Below are 13,860 nucleotides of genomic sequence, written 5' to 3' on the forward strand. Positions count from 1 at the left end.
ACTGCTTGGTAAATGTTTCTTCACTATTGAATAACTGCTTTTTCTGCCAAGGAGGTGTCAAAGTCTCTTTACAACCCGTCTGCCACACACTGTTCCTTTTACATGCATCAGCAGAGGTCAGCTAAATAGGTCTGATAACTCAGTTTTGGGGGAGATGCAGATGGCAAGTCAAGTTGAAAGGACAGCAGGTAACTTTTCAAAGCTTGCTTGTTTATGTGTCTTTGATTGCAGTGGTTCCCCGGCCCTTTAGAGAAAGGCACACTGCCTTTGGAGCCTTCGTTTCTCTTTGAGCGATACGCACTGTTCATATCTCCCTCTGTGCCTGCAAACCAGGCTCTGTCTTGGAGCTGTTTCCTCTGCACCTCCTCAATTCAAAGCCACAGGCAGCTCCTTTTTCACATTCTGAAGCACAGCTTGTCCCAGAGCAAAAAGGTGGGGAGGGGCAAAAAAAAAAAAAAAAAAAAAAAAAAAAAAAATCCAGGCTGAAGGAAGCTCCTATGAGAGCTAGAAGGTTGCTCAGGTGAAAGTGGCTGTGATTTGGAGATGGGGTTGCAGAGATTAGCCAGAAGCTTATCACAGATATCTGTAAGCAATGGGTTTCACAGTTTATCATTTTACTTTTTTTTTTTTTTTTTTTTTTTTTTTTTTTTTTTTTTTTTTTTTTTGTAATTACATAGGTTTATATTTTCTGCCTTTTTTCATGTGTTACAGGAGGAGACAATTAGTAATCACTGGGGCTTTTACCAGCATAAGATATAACATTTCTGCATGATGCATGATATGTATTCCTGTAATTTAATTATCTAGAGTGTTTATTTGGGGTATAAATGCGGGAAACAATGACATTTCTGAGATTATTTATGAGGTACTGCACTTTGTAATCAAACCTTCTGTATGCTGTTTGTAAAATATCAAGTGTTATAAAATTGCTGATAGTCAGAAAAAGAACATTGATAATGGGCTTACACTCTCTGTGCAGCTGCAGATGGGAATCAGTAGGAAATAGAGAGGAGCAGAAGCAGTGGCAGCTGTATTGCAAAGATTAGTTACTGAGATGTTGCCTGCCTGAGAAGCACATAAACTCTCTGCAAGGCATTTTGTTTTGTATTAAGAATTATGTAGCTCCAGCTTTCCATTTTAGACAATATTTTATTAGTAAGAATTCTTTTTTTCTCTGTGAGAACGCAAATATTTCTTAATTAAGTAAATAAATGCATTATACCTAAAAAACAAGAATAAAAAAGGAGTCATACTGAGTTATAGAAATGAACGAGGTTAGACACTGTTTAGATCAGAGTAGCTAAAAGAGAATGAAAATGGAATTGTCATTGACTATGGAAGCAAAGTTGTCCAAACTCAAACTTTGAAGAACTTCTATTAATAAGGCAGAACATAACACAAAAGAATAAACTTTTGACTGTAGTAGGAATTAGTGACCTGCCATGACCAGGGCCCAAGAAAGGAGAGTGTTGTGCATTACTTCAGTTTGTTTCAAAGACACATGCTCTTATAGTTCCAGAAGGCTTAGTCCTCAGAATATTTGCCTAAGGTGAGTAAAGTCTCTTTTTGACTTCAGTTTATTCAGCTGAAAAAAGAGTTCATGAAGATTATGAGGAAACATACTTTGTAGCACAATGACTGACCCACCAGAGAGAAAATCTTTGAATTAGTATTAGTGACCTTGATTTTATGAGCATTTTTGATAGCAGAATTACAGATGCAGTTCGTTATTGGATATTGCTGCTCATGTAAGGCTGATAAGGAAGGAATGATGATGGGTTGTTTTCAAATTTCTGAATTGTAACCTAGCCAACCTAGGCTATATCTGCTAGAAATTAGTCTAGAGAACAGGCTATGACCCAGGCAGAACTCAATAAATAGAGAAAATTAACCTCATATGTGTGCTGTTCAATAAAACTGCATTCAGGCCAGCAAAATAAATCCAGAGACATAATGAAAATATTTTATTATTATTAAGAGGTTTAATTGTAATTATTAGGTCTTAAATTTTTGTACTATGTGAGGAATTTTAAATTTTATTTTAAACTTAGGCAAAGGGTGCAAATTTTGTGTTGGAACTTTGAATACTATACCTATACAAGTAATGGCAAGCAGATTATTAATGCAAAATAGCAATAAAATACTTGCTGGAGAGAATTTTGTTACGGGATTTTTTTTTTTCCAGGCATTGAATGAAACTACTGTTTTGCCCAGGACTGTTTTGTGTGTCCTGAAAATGTTACTGACTGATGCATGAGTGTTTCTATTGCAGACCCAACAGCAGGACACTGTTAGTAGCCTCTGCTAACACTCTGCTCCAGTGGCTTTATCACATAAATAAATGAATGCATAAGTGTGCATGGCAATGAATACACTTTAAGTAAAGGCCAGGCAAAGTAATAATCGCAGGATTTGGTGTGACATTTTGCCAGCACTCACACGTATTCCTGACTTTCCTAACATTTGTTTTTCAACTCTTAAATATTTCTGGAAAGTAATCACACTCTTAAATGACAGTGGCGTCTGTGGAGAGATTAGGTACATTAATAAAATATGAGACAAAAGGTGAGTGATGGTTTTTAATTAGGGGAGAAGACAAAAAAAACTTTTTTTAAAAGAGAGGGACTGTTCTGAAGAGCAACACTTAATTGTCTCTATTTTTGATACTTTTGAGTATACTCTTACTTACGAAACAAAAAATTGGAAAACATAAAAGGAAAGAAATTTACACTTGCAATAAGAAAAGTATGTTTGAATGTCCTGTGAAAGGGAGGAGGTGGTGGGAACATAAGCATTCCTTTGATTATATTCAATGAAACCAGGTTGTGTACTTTATAAGAACAGGAACAACTTCTAACATCTTCCTAATCCTGTTGCAACTTTGATCATTTCTCCTTTTAAGCAATGGCTATTACTGGACCTAGGAAAGAGAAGTGCAATGGCTCATCTCAGAACAGATAACTTTTATGTTTTGATATATCTTTTTCATTCTAATGAAATCTTTCTCTCCATTTTAGACAAATATCACTTGCTGTGTCATAGCACATGGATTTCAGGACCGCCTGTGAAGAGGTAGGATCAGATTTTTTTTCAAATAGTAGAATGAAAGTCAATGAACTTTTAATCCTTTTTATATGCAAGATACTTTTTTTTCCTCTTTTCTTCCCCTGAAGTTTTAGGAATTATATAGTCAAATATAAGTTATTCAGCTGATTAGTTAATGGTGGCAGATGGACTTTGTAGCAGAAGATGAAAGAATTTGCACAAGTGTATTCATCTCTAGACCTCACCTCTGTTCCCATTTACCTCTTTATGCACAATGTAGGTGCAGGCAGCTAAATTTTGTGTGAGCTTTGCTCTTCTTGAATTGTTTATATCTGAAAGCCTGTACATGAAGAAAAATGTCAATGGAGCCAGGAACCTGTCTGGTGCTGCCCAGCAGAATCAAGGGGGAAATACAGAAGTATGGGGGAAAAGGTGGGTGGGGAAAAGGGAAGCTGTGAGGGTGACCAAAATGAAAAGCAATTCCATTCAGATTCAGTGAAGTAAGAGAGTAATTTTTGTCTAGAATTACTTTCCTAATGTCAATGCAAAGTTCTTCAGTTCCCCTCCACTAGAGATGAGGCAAGTGCTTTCTGTGTTTCGACTAATTTGCCTTAGAGAAAGCAAATAAAATGTATTTGTAAACATTAGCAAGGGCATCTTATTTGCTCAGTGATTGTCTATGTACAATTCTTTTAACGTGATTTTAACAACTTCAGCAATTGAGACACAGTGAGAACTATTTACAGCAAATTATGTACTGATTTTAATGCATTATTATAATTAAAAAATCATGACAATTACCTGTACACTGAAAACCACAAACAGCATTTAGAAAGGTAGGACTGGAAACAAGAATACTGGATAGAACTTTAAGTGTGACCATGATCCCATGAAAAAATAGAAATTAAGGGATTGGAAGAGCAGTAAAATCAAGAACTGCAGCTAAAACCTGACTTGGGAAGCAGTTGGAATAAATTAGGGGAGAAGAGAAAATAAGCAGACTAAAGAACACTAAATCATGACAGCATTCTGAAAGGAGTAGTAGGGTCAAAAAGTCACCCTCTAAAATGAACCTTGCCTTTGGGAAAGAATACTGTGATGTTTTTCCAGGATGGTATATATCAGGCTGTAATACCTCAGAAGATGCATGCACGGTGTAAATTCTATAGCAATATATCCCATATTATTTGCATGGAAGAAAGCATTCTTATTAATCTTGAGGTTTGGCTTTTCAAATAGAGTATTTTCAGTTGGAAGGAGCATGCAATGGTCATGTTGTCCCACTTCCTAACTGCTTCATGGCTGACCAAGAGTTAAAGCATGTTGTTTGGGCATTTTGGTTTTGGTTTTATTATTATTATTATTATTATGTCTTTTTGAATTCACTTATTCAGATAAGTATTATTTTCATTTTTTTTTTTTTTTTTATATTGTTATTCTTTAAACGCCATGGACTATTTGGTGGCAATTAAATTCACTCTATGTCCAGCAGACGTAATGACAAGAGCAGCCACAGAAAGATGACTTGGCATATGAGTCCTATCTTAGCCTTTACAGTGCAAGTACACTGACAGATCTGTTTCACTCTGTATCTAGTTTCTAATGGGGGCATTGATTTCAAATTTAGCTCTTTAAAAATCAGCTGATTTGCAGAGCTTCCATGGTAGACAAGGGAAGGAGAGGATGATTCCACCCATCCTAAAAAAAAACTCCATAATTTGGAGACCACAAAGAATAGTTACTAAGAAATTTTTGATAATGGCAGTAAAAGTTTTTGTGAAGCATCTTGGCTGTCTGATCTTCCTCTCCCTCTTCCTCTGTTTGTTTCCTTTCATCTGCATATCCTGGTGTTGTAGCCAGTACACTGCAGAGGAACTGAGATCGCTATCCCAAACTGGTGAATGCAGCTCAGATTCTTGTTGGTACTTCTGTCCTTAGTAATGGCAGTAAATGGTTTGAGCTGAGTTTCAATTAGCATAAAATCAAAATTTTCCACATAGACGCACTGAGGCTAAAGCATGTTTTTCATGGTGTCCATGACATACTCAATTTTTTTTCCTCAAATGACTTTTCATTCTAATTAACTGCTGCTCTAGTGCACTGGAGTTCTCTGAGGGAACCTTAGTTCTTTCATAGTACTGATGCTTTCATGCATCCCTAATTTCTTCTAGAGTCTACTAGTGAGATTTGGTTTGAGATTTGGACACTGAAATAGTCTTGTCTCCTTATAGGTACCTGCATGTACACTTTGTGCCTAAGTTCCTGCAGCAGATCTGATTGGAGCAGTCAGGGTTATTATAATGAGAGGTTAAAAACAGATATGTAGACAGGTAGAGTTTGTTTCCAATCTCAAAGTGATTTCTAGTATCCTAATGATTATTTTCTCCCCCAGGCATCTTATCTTCAGGCTGTGCTGCCTTTCAAGGCATCTTAAAGTAATTTTAGTTTGCAGGAAAATAACTTCCACATTAGACAATTTGAATGGTACTACAAAAAGAGGACATCTTACACACATAAACACATTTTTTAAGGGAAACTACCTGCTATCTGAAGAGGTGATTTTTTTTTTTTTTTTTTTTTTTGTGTATGTGGCTTCTGTGCTTGCTACTTGTGGGAATTTTTTCACTGTTTCATATTTCATTATTCAATATTCCATGCTCTTTTCCCTCACTGATCAGCAAATATATCAATTTTTTTGGTTCTTCTATTTAGCAATACCTAAACCATAAGACTATCCAGCTTCTCTTTTACCCTTTATCCCAAGCTTTTTGAACTTTACAAGAGCATAAATCACAGAGTCACTGGGTTCTTAAAACGCTCTCCTGTACTCACTTGACCTTATTGTATATTCTGAAAACTATCTCTTGGAAGATAACCTCAGTCTCTGACATAATACTGTCCTCTGCAGTGAAAGTATCCTTCTGTTGAAATTGAAGACTTGGGATGATTATAATGCATTAGAACATTTTACCCTGTGATTTTTCTAAGTTCATCTTTTCCATGTACTTTATCAAAAAGTAACTAACTTTTTGAAATCTCATTCTTTACTTCTAATAGCTTGACTTCCCCCCACCCAATATACCATCAGACTTATTTAAGTTAATAAATACCCCATTCATTTTCCTGCTTACACTCTATTAATTTGTTTTCACAGTAGTGTCCATTGTTTCTTTGAAGGATTAATTTGAATTGGTAAACTGATGGTCCTCTGCTTTATGAATTCTTTAAATGTTCTTGTAGACTTCACAAGCTTTATAATTTGATATGTTCTGTTACTCAAAGGTGCAGTGACCTCTATTTCAACATCCATCTAGGTGGAGGGGGGTTTCCTGCAACAAAATGTGTTTTAAATTTTAAGCCATATTTACCTTTCTCGTGAATTTCTTCCCTAAATATTTTTATATACTTTTCTGGTCTGTTTCTAGTCACCTTTATGTCATTTTCTGATTCACACATTTCAGGCTAAGCTGCTGTTTTCCTTTGTTTATAAATCCTGTTAAATAGCAATACTGTGGGTTTCTGGGATTTTTCTTAAATTAAGCTTCAACTCATGATTTAACCTCATAATCACATGATGGAAAATAACTCTTTATTTACAATATCTGTAAGAATGTAGTAGGTGAAGTAAATATGAAGAAACATACATATTCTCACAATAGCCTTCAATTTTATATTACCTTACCTCTTGGGTTCAACTCTGTAGTCACAGTAAGCTCATTGGCAACTCAGACATCAAAGTGGCATCCTTACAGTGTCAGAAAAAGAAAATTTTCTCTCTGAAAAAGTACTGTAGCTTAGTGAGATGCTCATATATAAACATATTTATGTAAATACATATTTTTTTCCAAATGTCTATTTTACAGTTTATATTTCAGACTGTATGAAACAAGGACTTTCTATATAAGAATTCATTCTTTCAATAAAATCACTTAGAAAGAATACCACAGCAAATACTTACCTGGCAAATACCTGACAAATCAAATTAAAATAAGTTCAAGTCCAAATTTGGAATTTTTCTGCAGTTCTTTCAGACTGGAGCGTACAATTCATATGCAGGAATGGACTTGCTGTCCTTTGGATTGGAAAATGTTGGTATCTGATTGAAGAGGCTCTGAATGACAAGCTGAACACATCCCTGTGTGTCTGGGCTGCATTCCAGTTTTTGACAATATAAGTGCTTTTCACTTAAGCTAGCAATACCTCCACAGAATGTGTAGCTGGACTATTTAAAAAACATCCCATATATGGTTCTGACACATATTCCTGCCTCTTGAATCCATTTCTATTACCTCCTTAAATCCAATGCCATTGCCTCCTTAAACCTCTGATTCAATTTCCTTTTTTTATTATTATACTTACGATTATGAAGCAGTGACAGGCATATCTCCAAATATTCAGAGGTCAGCCTCAGTTCAAATAAGCATCCAAAAGGGTAGATATTAATCTGAAGGAGCTAGGTACACATTTTAGGCAGTTTTGTAACCCATTCTCCTTACTGCTATCATGTTCTTGATAGTAGAAATAAATTTCAAGGCTTAAAACCAAGTTGCAAAGGCTTACTTTCTTTTAGGACATAACAGTCGAAGTAGAAACTTAGAATCCAGGTCACCTTGCATAGAAAATGTGCTGAGATTTTTTCTTTCCCCCTCTTTCTTTCTTCCACTTGTTCGTGGACTAAACTATTCTGGGATATTTGTTGAAGTCTTCCTTCTCATATGAAACTATGAGAAGCAAAGCCAAATAAATAATTTTATTACTGTAGGGCCAAAGACATAGATAAAGTAGCAGAAAGGAGAAGATATAGCCATGTCTTGAAAACTAATTACAAGTATTTAAAATTGCCTGAAAGACTGAGAAATTCTCCTTGAGAACAAAACATAGGAAATGCTTTAGAATTTTTTTCCTTGTCATAAATGACAAGAAGAAAACCAAAGACATAAAATGAAAAAAAAAATCAACAGAAAATCTGCAAGCAGATTTGAATAGGCCAGGTAAATTAAAAAAAAAAAAAATATTTTGGAAGTTCTGCAGGAAATTTACTTCTAAATCAACAGGTAACTTTAATAATGTTTCTCCTGCAGTATTTTTTTTTTTGGTATGTGTTATGTAGGTACGCTGCTGCTAGTATAAATGTAGGAACTGTAGTTTTCATGTGTATTTTCTCTGAAATTAATTCTTAAATATTTGTGAAGGCCATTTAACAAATGTGGAATGTTTGTTTTAGTATGTAAGAATTTCTAAATTCCTTTTAGGAAAGGAATCTTTAGGCTGGATCTTTTACACAGCCCCTATGGACAATGTGCTGTAAGTCAGGGTATAATTTTTAAGTGGCCTTTTTTCATTGCCCTATTGCTAATAATGATTAGAGTGTGACAATATTCTCTGGAAAAGCAGTCTGCTGTTCTCTGATAGTGACCTGAAGCAGAAAATTCACCACAGACTGATGTGACGAAGAAAAAGGAGATTAGTTTTCAACCCCTCTTGTAATTATATTAGTTCAGGAGCTGTAAGCAGTTCCCAGGACATCAGCTCTTGCCACATCAGTGTTCTTATCTAACTCAGCTTGAAACTGTGTGGAATGAGATGACAAAGGCAGTCTTGTGTGGGTGCAACATTCACTGCATCTGTTACTTAGGTACCACTACCTTCCTTCATCACTGCTTTTGCTGGAAGCCACAGGCTCTTGTCTCATATGGAAACTCTTTCACCTCTTTACAATGCTTCCATATGCATTCCTTAACACACCTCCTCCGCTTCATAAAAATGTGCAACTTCAAACACTCAGTTTCCTTCCCATCTTTGCAGCACAGGAGCCCAACTCTATAAGTAAGGTGATGTTCTTGGTGATTTGGGCTCAGTCAAGGTTTGTTGGCTTAGCAAACTGTTCTCAGCTTCTCTCTGCATATTCACTGGGAGGTGATGCAGTGTACCACACGTTTGAGCACAAAGGGATGCCTGGCATGGCCCAGCAGCTCAGCCAATGAGCTGTTTGTGTCCTGTTGCTGTAAGACAGGAGTGGGGCTCAGCTCTCTGCCAGTGACATGAGGAAGGCTTGGAGGGAACAGCGCAGCCTCACATGGAATCTCTTAAAAATTGGTATCAGGAACAAAAGCCAATATCAGCCATAGCTCTGCACTCTCACACCTCATGCACACATAAACACACACATACACACCATCTAAGCTCTTCAAATGTAAGAGGGGGGAAGGCCTGTAGGCTATACAGCTGATCAGAATAATTTTGCTGGGGCCACACAAATAAAAAATGTTGATGTGTGCAGCAGTTTACATAAAAGTACATACACAGGTTGTCTTCCCTAATTTCCAGCTCTGGAACAGGATCTCATATCTTTATTTTACTCAGTTTGTGAAACACTTTGAAGGGGGTAGGTGAGAGCAGCAAGAAAGAGGTTTTAACAGACAAAAATGAAACTATTTAATTCCAGTCTTTTTTTCTCAAGGTCTTCTTTTGAAGCTACCTAATGAAACTCAACTACATTCTTCTCCTTAACATGGTTAATGCAGCTGTCAGGTTGGAGAGGGAAGGAGCTAGTATAATTGAAGATTTAATTTTGAACTGTATTGTAAACTAGCTTTCATAAAACCCAACGACAGTAAAGTGGTTCATTACATTTTAAAATGTGTGATGTAAATAAGGTCTCTGAGTGTGTGTGATCAATCTTTCCAAGGGCCAAAATATTTTGCTGTTCCCAAGTTTGATTTGCTTGTTCAGGCTGAATAAGCTCAGCTCATATGCATTTAGAAACTGACTTGAATTTTAATTGTATTCTAATATCTAATTGTGCCTGCTGTGGTTGCCTCTAATTCCTATAAAGTAGCCCTTCCGCTTTTGCAGAAAGACTCTAGGGATTTTATAATGTTATTGACCAAATCAGAAACGTGCAATCAAGTAAGGCAGAGTTACTATGAGATGCAGAATTTATTCTATTGCCAGTTTTCCAGGGAGAAGGAAAGGCATATTGCAAACTTTGCTGCAGAAAACAGGCATTTTTAAGTTTCAACCCCTTTGTTTGACCATAATTATTTTCAATCCAATTGTTCAACTTCCATGGTCATTTACTGCTTCCTTCACAACTTCAAGGAGAGAGGAGGCATCTTAGAAGTTCCAAGGACATGACCACTCTTTGTTTTAATTGTGTAACATTTTATATATGATATGAGATAATTTTTCAGTGGTACTGAAAACCTAACTCCTTCTGTGACCCATTTATTTTGTCTATGCACATTAATCAGTTTCTGTCTTATCCTATTCACAAAAAAAAAAAAGGACACCTTAATGTTAGAAAAATGGTGTAGGATGACTGTTGACTGGAGGTTCGACTCTCCTCAGTGTGAGTTCAATGCATGGAGCTCTTCATTCTTTTCTTCTTCTTACCTAGATTAAAAAGAATAAAAACAATGTCAGAGCCACATTCAAAGTCATGGCTCAGTTATGCACATTTGCTCCCTCCTGGCATCCAAAAAAAACAATTTCCAAAGTTTGAGTGTTGAGTATGGAGCAGAAGTGACAGAACAGTTTGTCAGTGGAGAATACTATATAGAGCTATTTAAAGATTGTCCTCGACCTTACCACCTCTTTTAAAGCCCTGTGAGAGAGATTTAAACTTCTCTTTTGCCAGTGGCCTACTATCAGTTCCATATTTGTGTTTGTTCTCTCCATGCTATGGATGTAAGAGCACATTGTGGGGAGATCTTCCAAATCCTCTTTTAAACTCTTGTCTGAGAAAGAGCCCTCAGATTCAGCCAGGTCAACCTTGGCACTTAAAGGTCAGAGAAATACTTTTCTTTCCTTGATCTCCTCTTAAGCCAACTTTTCAACAGTTGTTGGATTGAAATCTGACCTCTGTGAAGATAGTGAAGGTTTTATTATTGGCACTGGTGAGTCAAAGGTTTTCAATACCTTTTATATGTGAATTTTCATCTGGGGTACATATGTGTATATATATATATCTATATATCTATATATCTATATCTATCTATATATATATATCTATGCAAATACTTATGGTGATAAATTACTTGTACGGCGAAGGTTTTAGATTGTTTGTAAGCAGATTTCTCATATTAAAAAACGTGCTCTATCAGTAGGAATTTCGTCCATTGATGAAATGTTACAAAGAGTGCTATTTTCAACATAATCTGCAGGGAAAATTAAATACTGATGGTACTTTCACATGCCAACTTTTTCAGTGCTCACCCTCTCATCTATAATGCCCCAAAACATAGTGCAAGTAGATACTACTGCAAAGGCACTGTTAATTGCTGGAAAATCATTTATTATAAATTGAGGAATCCTACAGATTTCCTGATCTTTAGCCATAAATTTTGTAAAATACAAAAATGGAGCCAGAACTAAGTTACTACAGGGACTTTTAGTATTTGATTTATTTTCTCTTATTCTTAGCTCAGCATCCTCATTTGAAAAGGACCATAAAAAAGTTAAATCCATGTCGTATTCACAGACATGGAATAAATAGCCCACAGCTGGGTTCATGTAGCTGTTGGTACTCACATCTGGATACTTTGGAGGTGTCATTGTACGTGTTTCTGAGTCAAACATGGTGTAATATATGGAGGATCAATTTTTATTTCGTGTCCAAGTGGGATGTTTCATCTTTTAATGAAAAGACAGAAAATAAGAGCACAGCTGATTTGAAGCAATTTGGAAGGAGTTTCACAAAATCATCATGGGTGAAATATCACCTTATAATTGCAAAATCTGCCTTTAATATTTACTACTGTAACATTTGTTATCTTTTAGTCTAAACACAGTAAATGCAGTGATCATTGAAAATAGTTTTGGGTATTTGTTGACATGTTTATGGTGACTGTACCTATCTATCAAGTATTCTTATTCAAAATACCACTTCTAACAATTCTAAGTGCTAACTGAAAATAACTTTTTTTTCTTTATTCCCTCCTTTGAAGACAAAGACAGGGGTTTGTTTGCTGCAGGATGGTAACCAGGAGCCTTTCAAAGTGCGACTGCACTTAGCCAAAGATATTTTGATGATCCAGGAGCAGGATGTGATCTGTGTGTCTGGTGAGCCTTTCTATTCTGGTGTAAGTAGTTTTTATTTATTCTTTAAGATGTTCTTTACAAAGAAAAAGTGCTGTGTGTATGTGTGTGGGGGTGCATACATGCATCTGTATGCATTTGCTCCCCTGGATTTGTACTGTTAACACTAAGTGTATTTTAATGATTCTTTTGTGAGTAAGTATTATCAATACTCACCTAGGAAGCAGCAATAACATAATAAGGTATATGCATGACTGCAGTACTGCTTCTCTTCACTCACCCTTAGGTATTGGAGCCAATGGATGTGGGAGGAATGACATGAGCAGTGGTTTTTGCAGGCAGTACAGATATCAATGTAATTATGTATCTGAGTATTGCCTGTGGAGTTGATGAAATAATTATGGCAGGGCTTTTCTGGTAGAGGAGTTACCTTATATCCTCCGTTGCTTGGGTTCCTTCCTGTGGTAGCCCAGCACTAGGCTTCAGGAATGCTGTGAGAGTCAACAGCATATGTTGAGCTTTAAGCATATCTGTGAGCTTTAACAGCATATCATGTTAACAGAGATGGAACAGTGGGATAAAGGGGTTTATGTATTACTGTTTTTACATGATGTGTCAGATCCCTTATTTAAGCATCATATTGAATTTTGTGCATGAGAAACTACAACTATTTGTAAGATCTGTAAAATTTTATATAGAATAATATTGTAGGGTTTAGAGCTATTGTAATGAAAAGTTTTTATTTAATATTAGGAGATAGGTACAAAAATAATAGAAAACATATAGTATTAATTTCTATTGACATTTTTATAGATACTGTAATTTTATTTTATAGAGATATTTTTAAGATTTATGTGAAACTATCATAAACATTCTGGTCTCCCTTTGAGATAAATAAAATAATCACAGAATTTCGTGTTAAATCTTGTGAGGCATAGTAGTGGGATATCTGTTCATACAAATGTTTTGTTAATGCTATTATATCTGTTTTGTTATTTAATTGCTGCTGTTGCCACATACATCTCTAAATACAAGCATAATAAAAAGATAGAAAACACAAATGAAAAATAAATTGGTAGAATGTTAGCAGTGCAAAGAGTGTGAAAGATTAATGAAAAAATGTATCAAATTGTCCTTCTCGTGATTATGAATATCTCAAGGTGAATTCTTTGGAGCATTGCTCTGAAACAAGAGGAACGCATTGCTTAGAGACTCATAGAGTCTGGGTTTATTTGCTTGACAAATCTGACATTAGCTTCTGACTGTTTCATGATGAACAAATGCAGTTTGCTAATATAGGTCTGTACCCTTTATGTGGAATATAGATGCTCTTTTTACCAATCAGACTCCTCTGCTCCTCAATAGACAGGACATCCAGCAGCCAGGATAGAAGAAAGAGTTATGAGTTCAAGCTCAAGCTGTAGTTGTTCAATTAGCAGCATACAGTGTGGCACCATTATTCCACCAACACCATTCTGACTTTATTTATTAAAAGATTTTATCACTCAGAAATATGACTTTCATTATTCTGCTGTAATATCTGTAATATCCTGCTGAACTTGTTATTTAAATGTCTTCATGAAATGCATATTAATTTATTTTTGCCTTTTCACAGCAAGGCTTTCTCTTACAGTATTTCTCTCCTTAGTTTTGCAAAGGCTTTGTAGAAAATAATGGATTATTTGCTTCCCAGTTAAATTCCCCCATGTTATTTGCATATTAATGCATAACTCATTAACTGATTGATATTAGTGTGTTGATGTGGAGTTTCTTTTT

The 13,860-nt window shown here is 35.7% G+C and overlaps 1 protein-coding gene across 1 annotated transcript in view; it reads left to right on the top strand.

The window, feature by feature from the left end:
- The window catches only part of SNTG1 (syntrophin gamma 1), a 311,423-nt gene that overhangs the window by 156,925 nt on the left and 140,638 nt on the right, over nucleotides 1-13,860 (top strand). The window contains exons 2-3 of the mRNA XM_053997588.1: nucleotides 3,018-3,072; nucleotides 11,994-12,128. Of these exons, the coding sequence (XP_053853563.1) occupies nucleotides 3,046-3,072; nucleotides 11,994-12,128 (162 nt within the window). The 5' untranslated portion in view covers nucleotides 3,018-3,045. The remainder of the gene's footprint in view (nucleotides 1-3,017; nucleotides 3,073-11,993; nucleotides 12,129-13,860) is intronic.

The sequence above is a fragment of the Vidua macroura genome, chromosome 1 (genome assembly GCF_024509145.1).
Source record: "Vidua macroura isolate BioBank_ID:100142 chromosome 1, ASM2450914v1, whole genome shotgun sequence".
Taxonomy (NCBI): domain Eukaryota; kingdom Metazoa; phylum Chordata; class Aves; order Passeriformes; family Viduidae; genus Vidua; species Vidua macroura.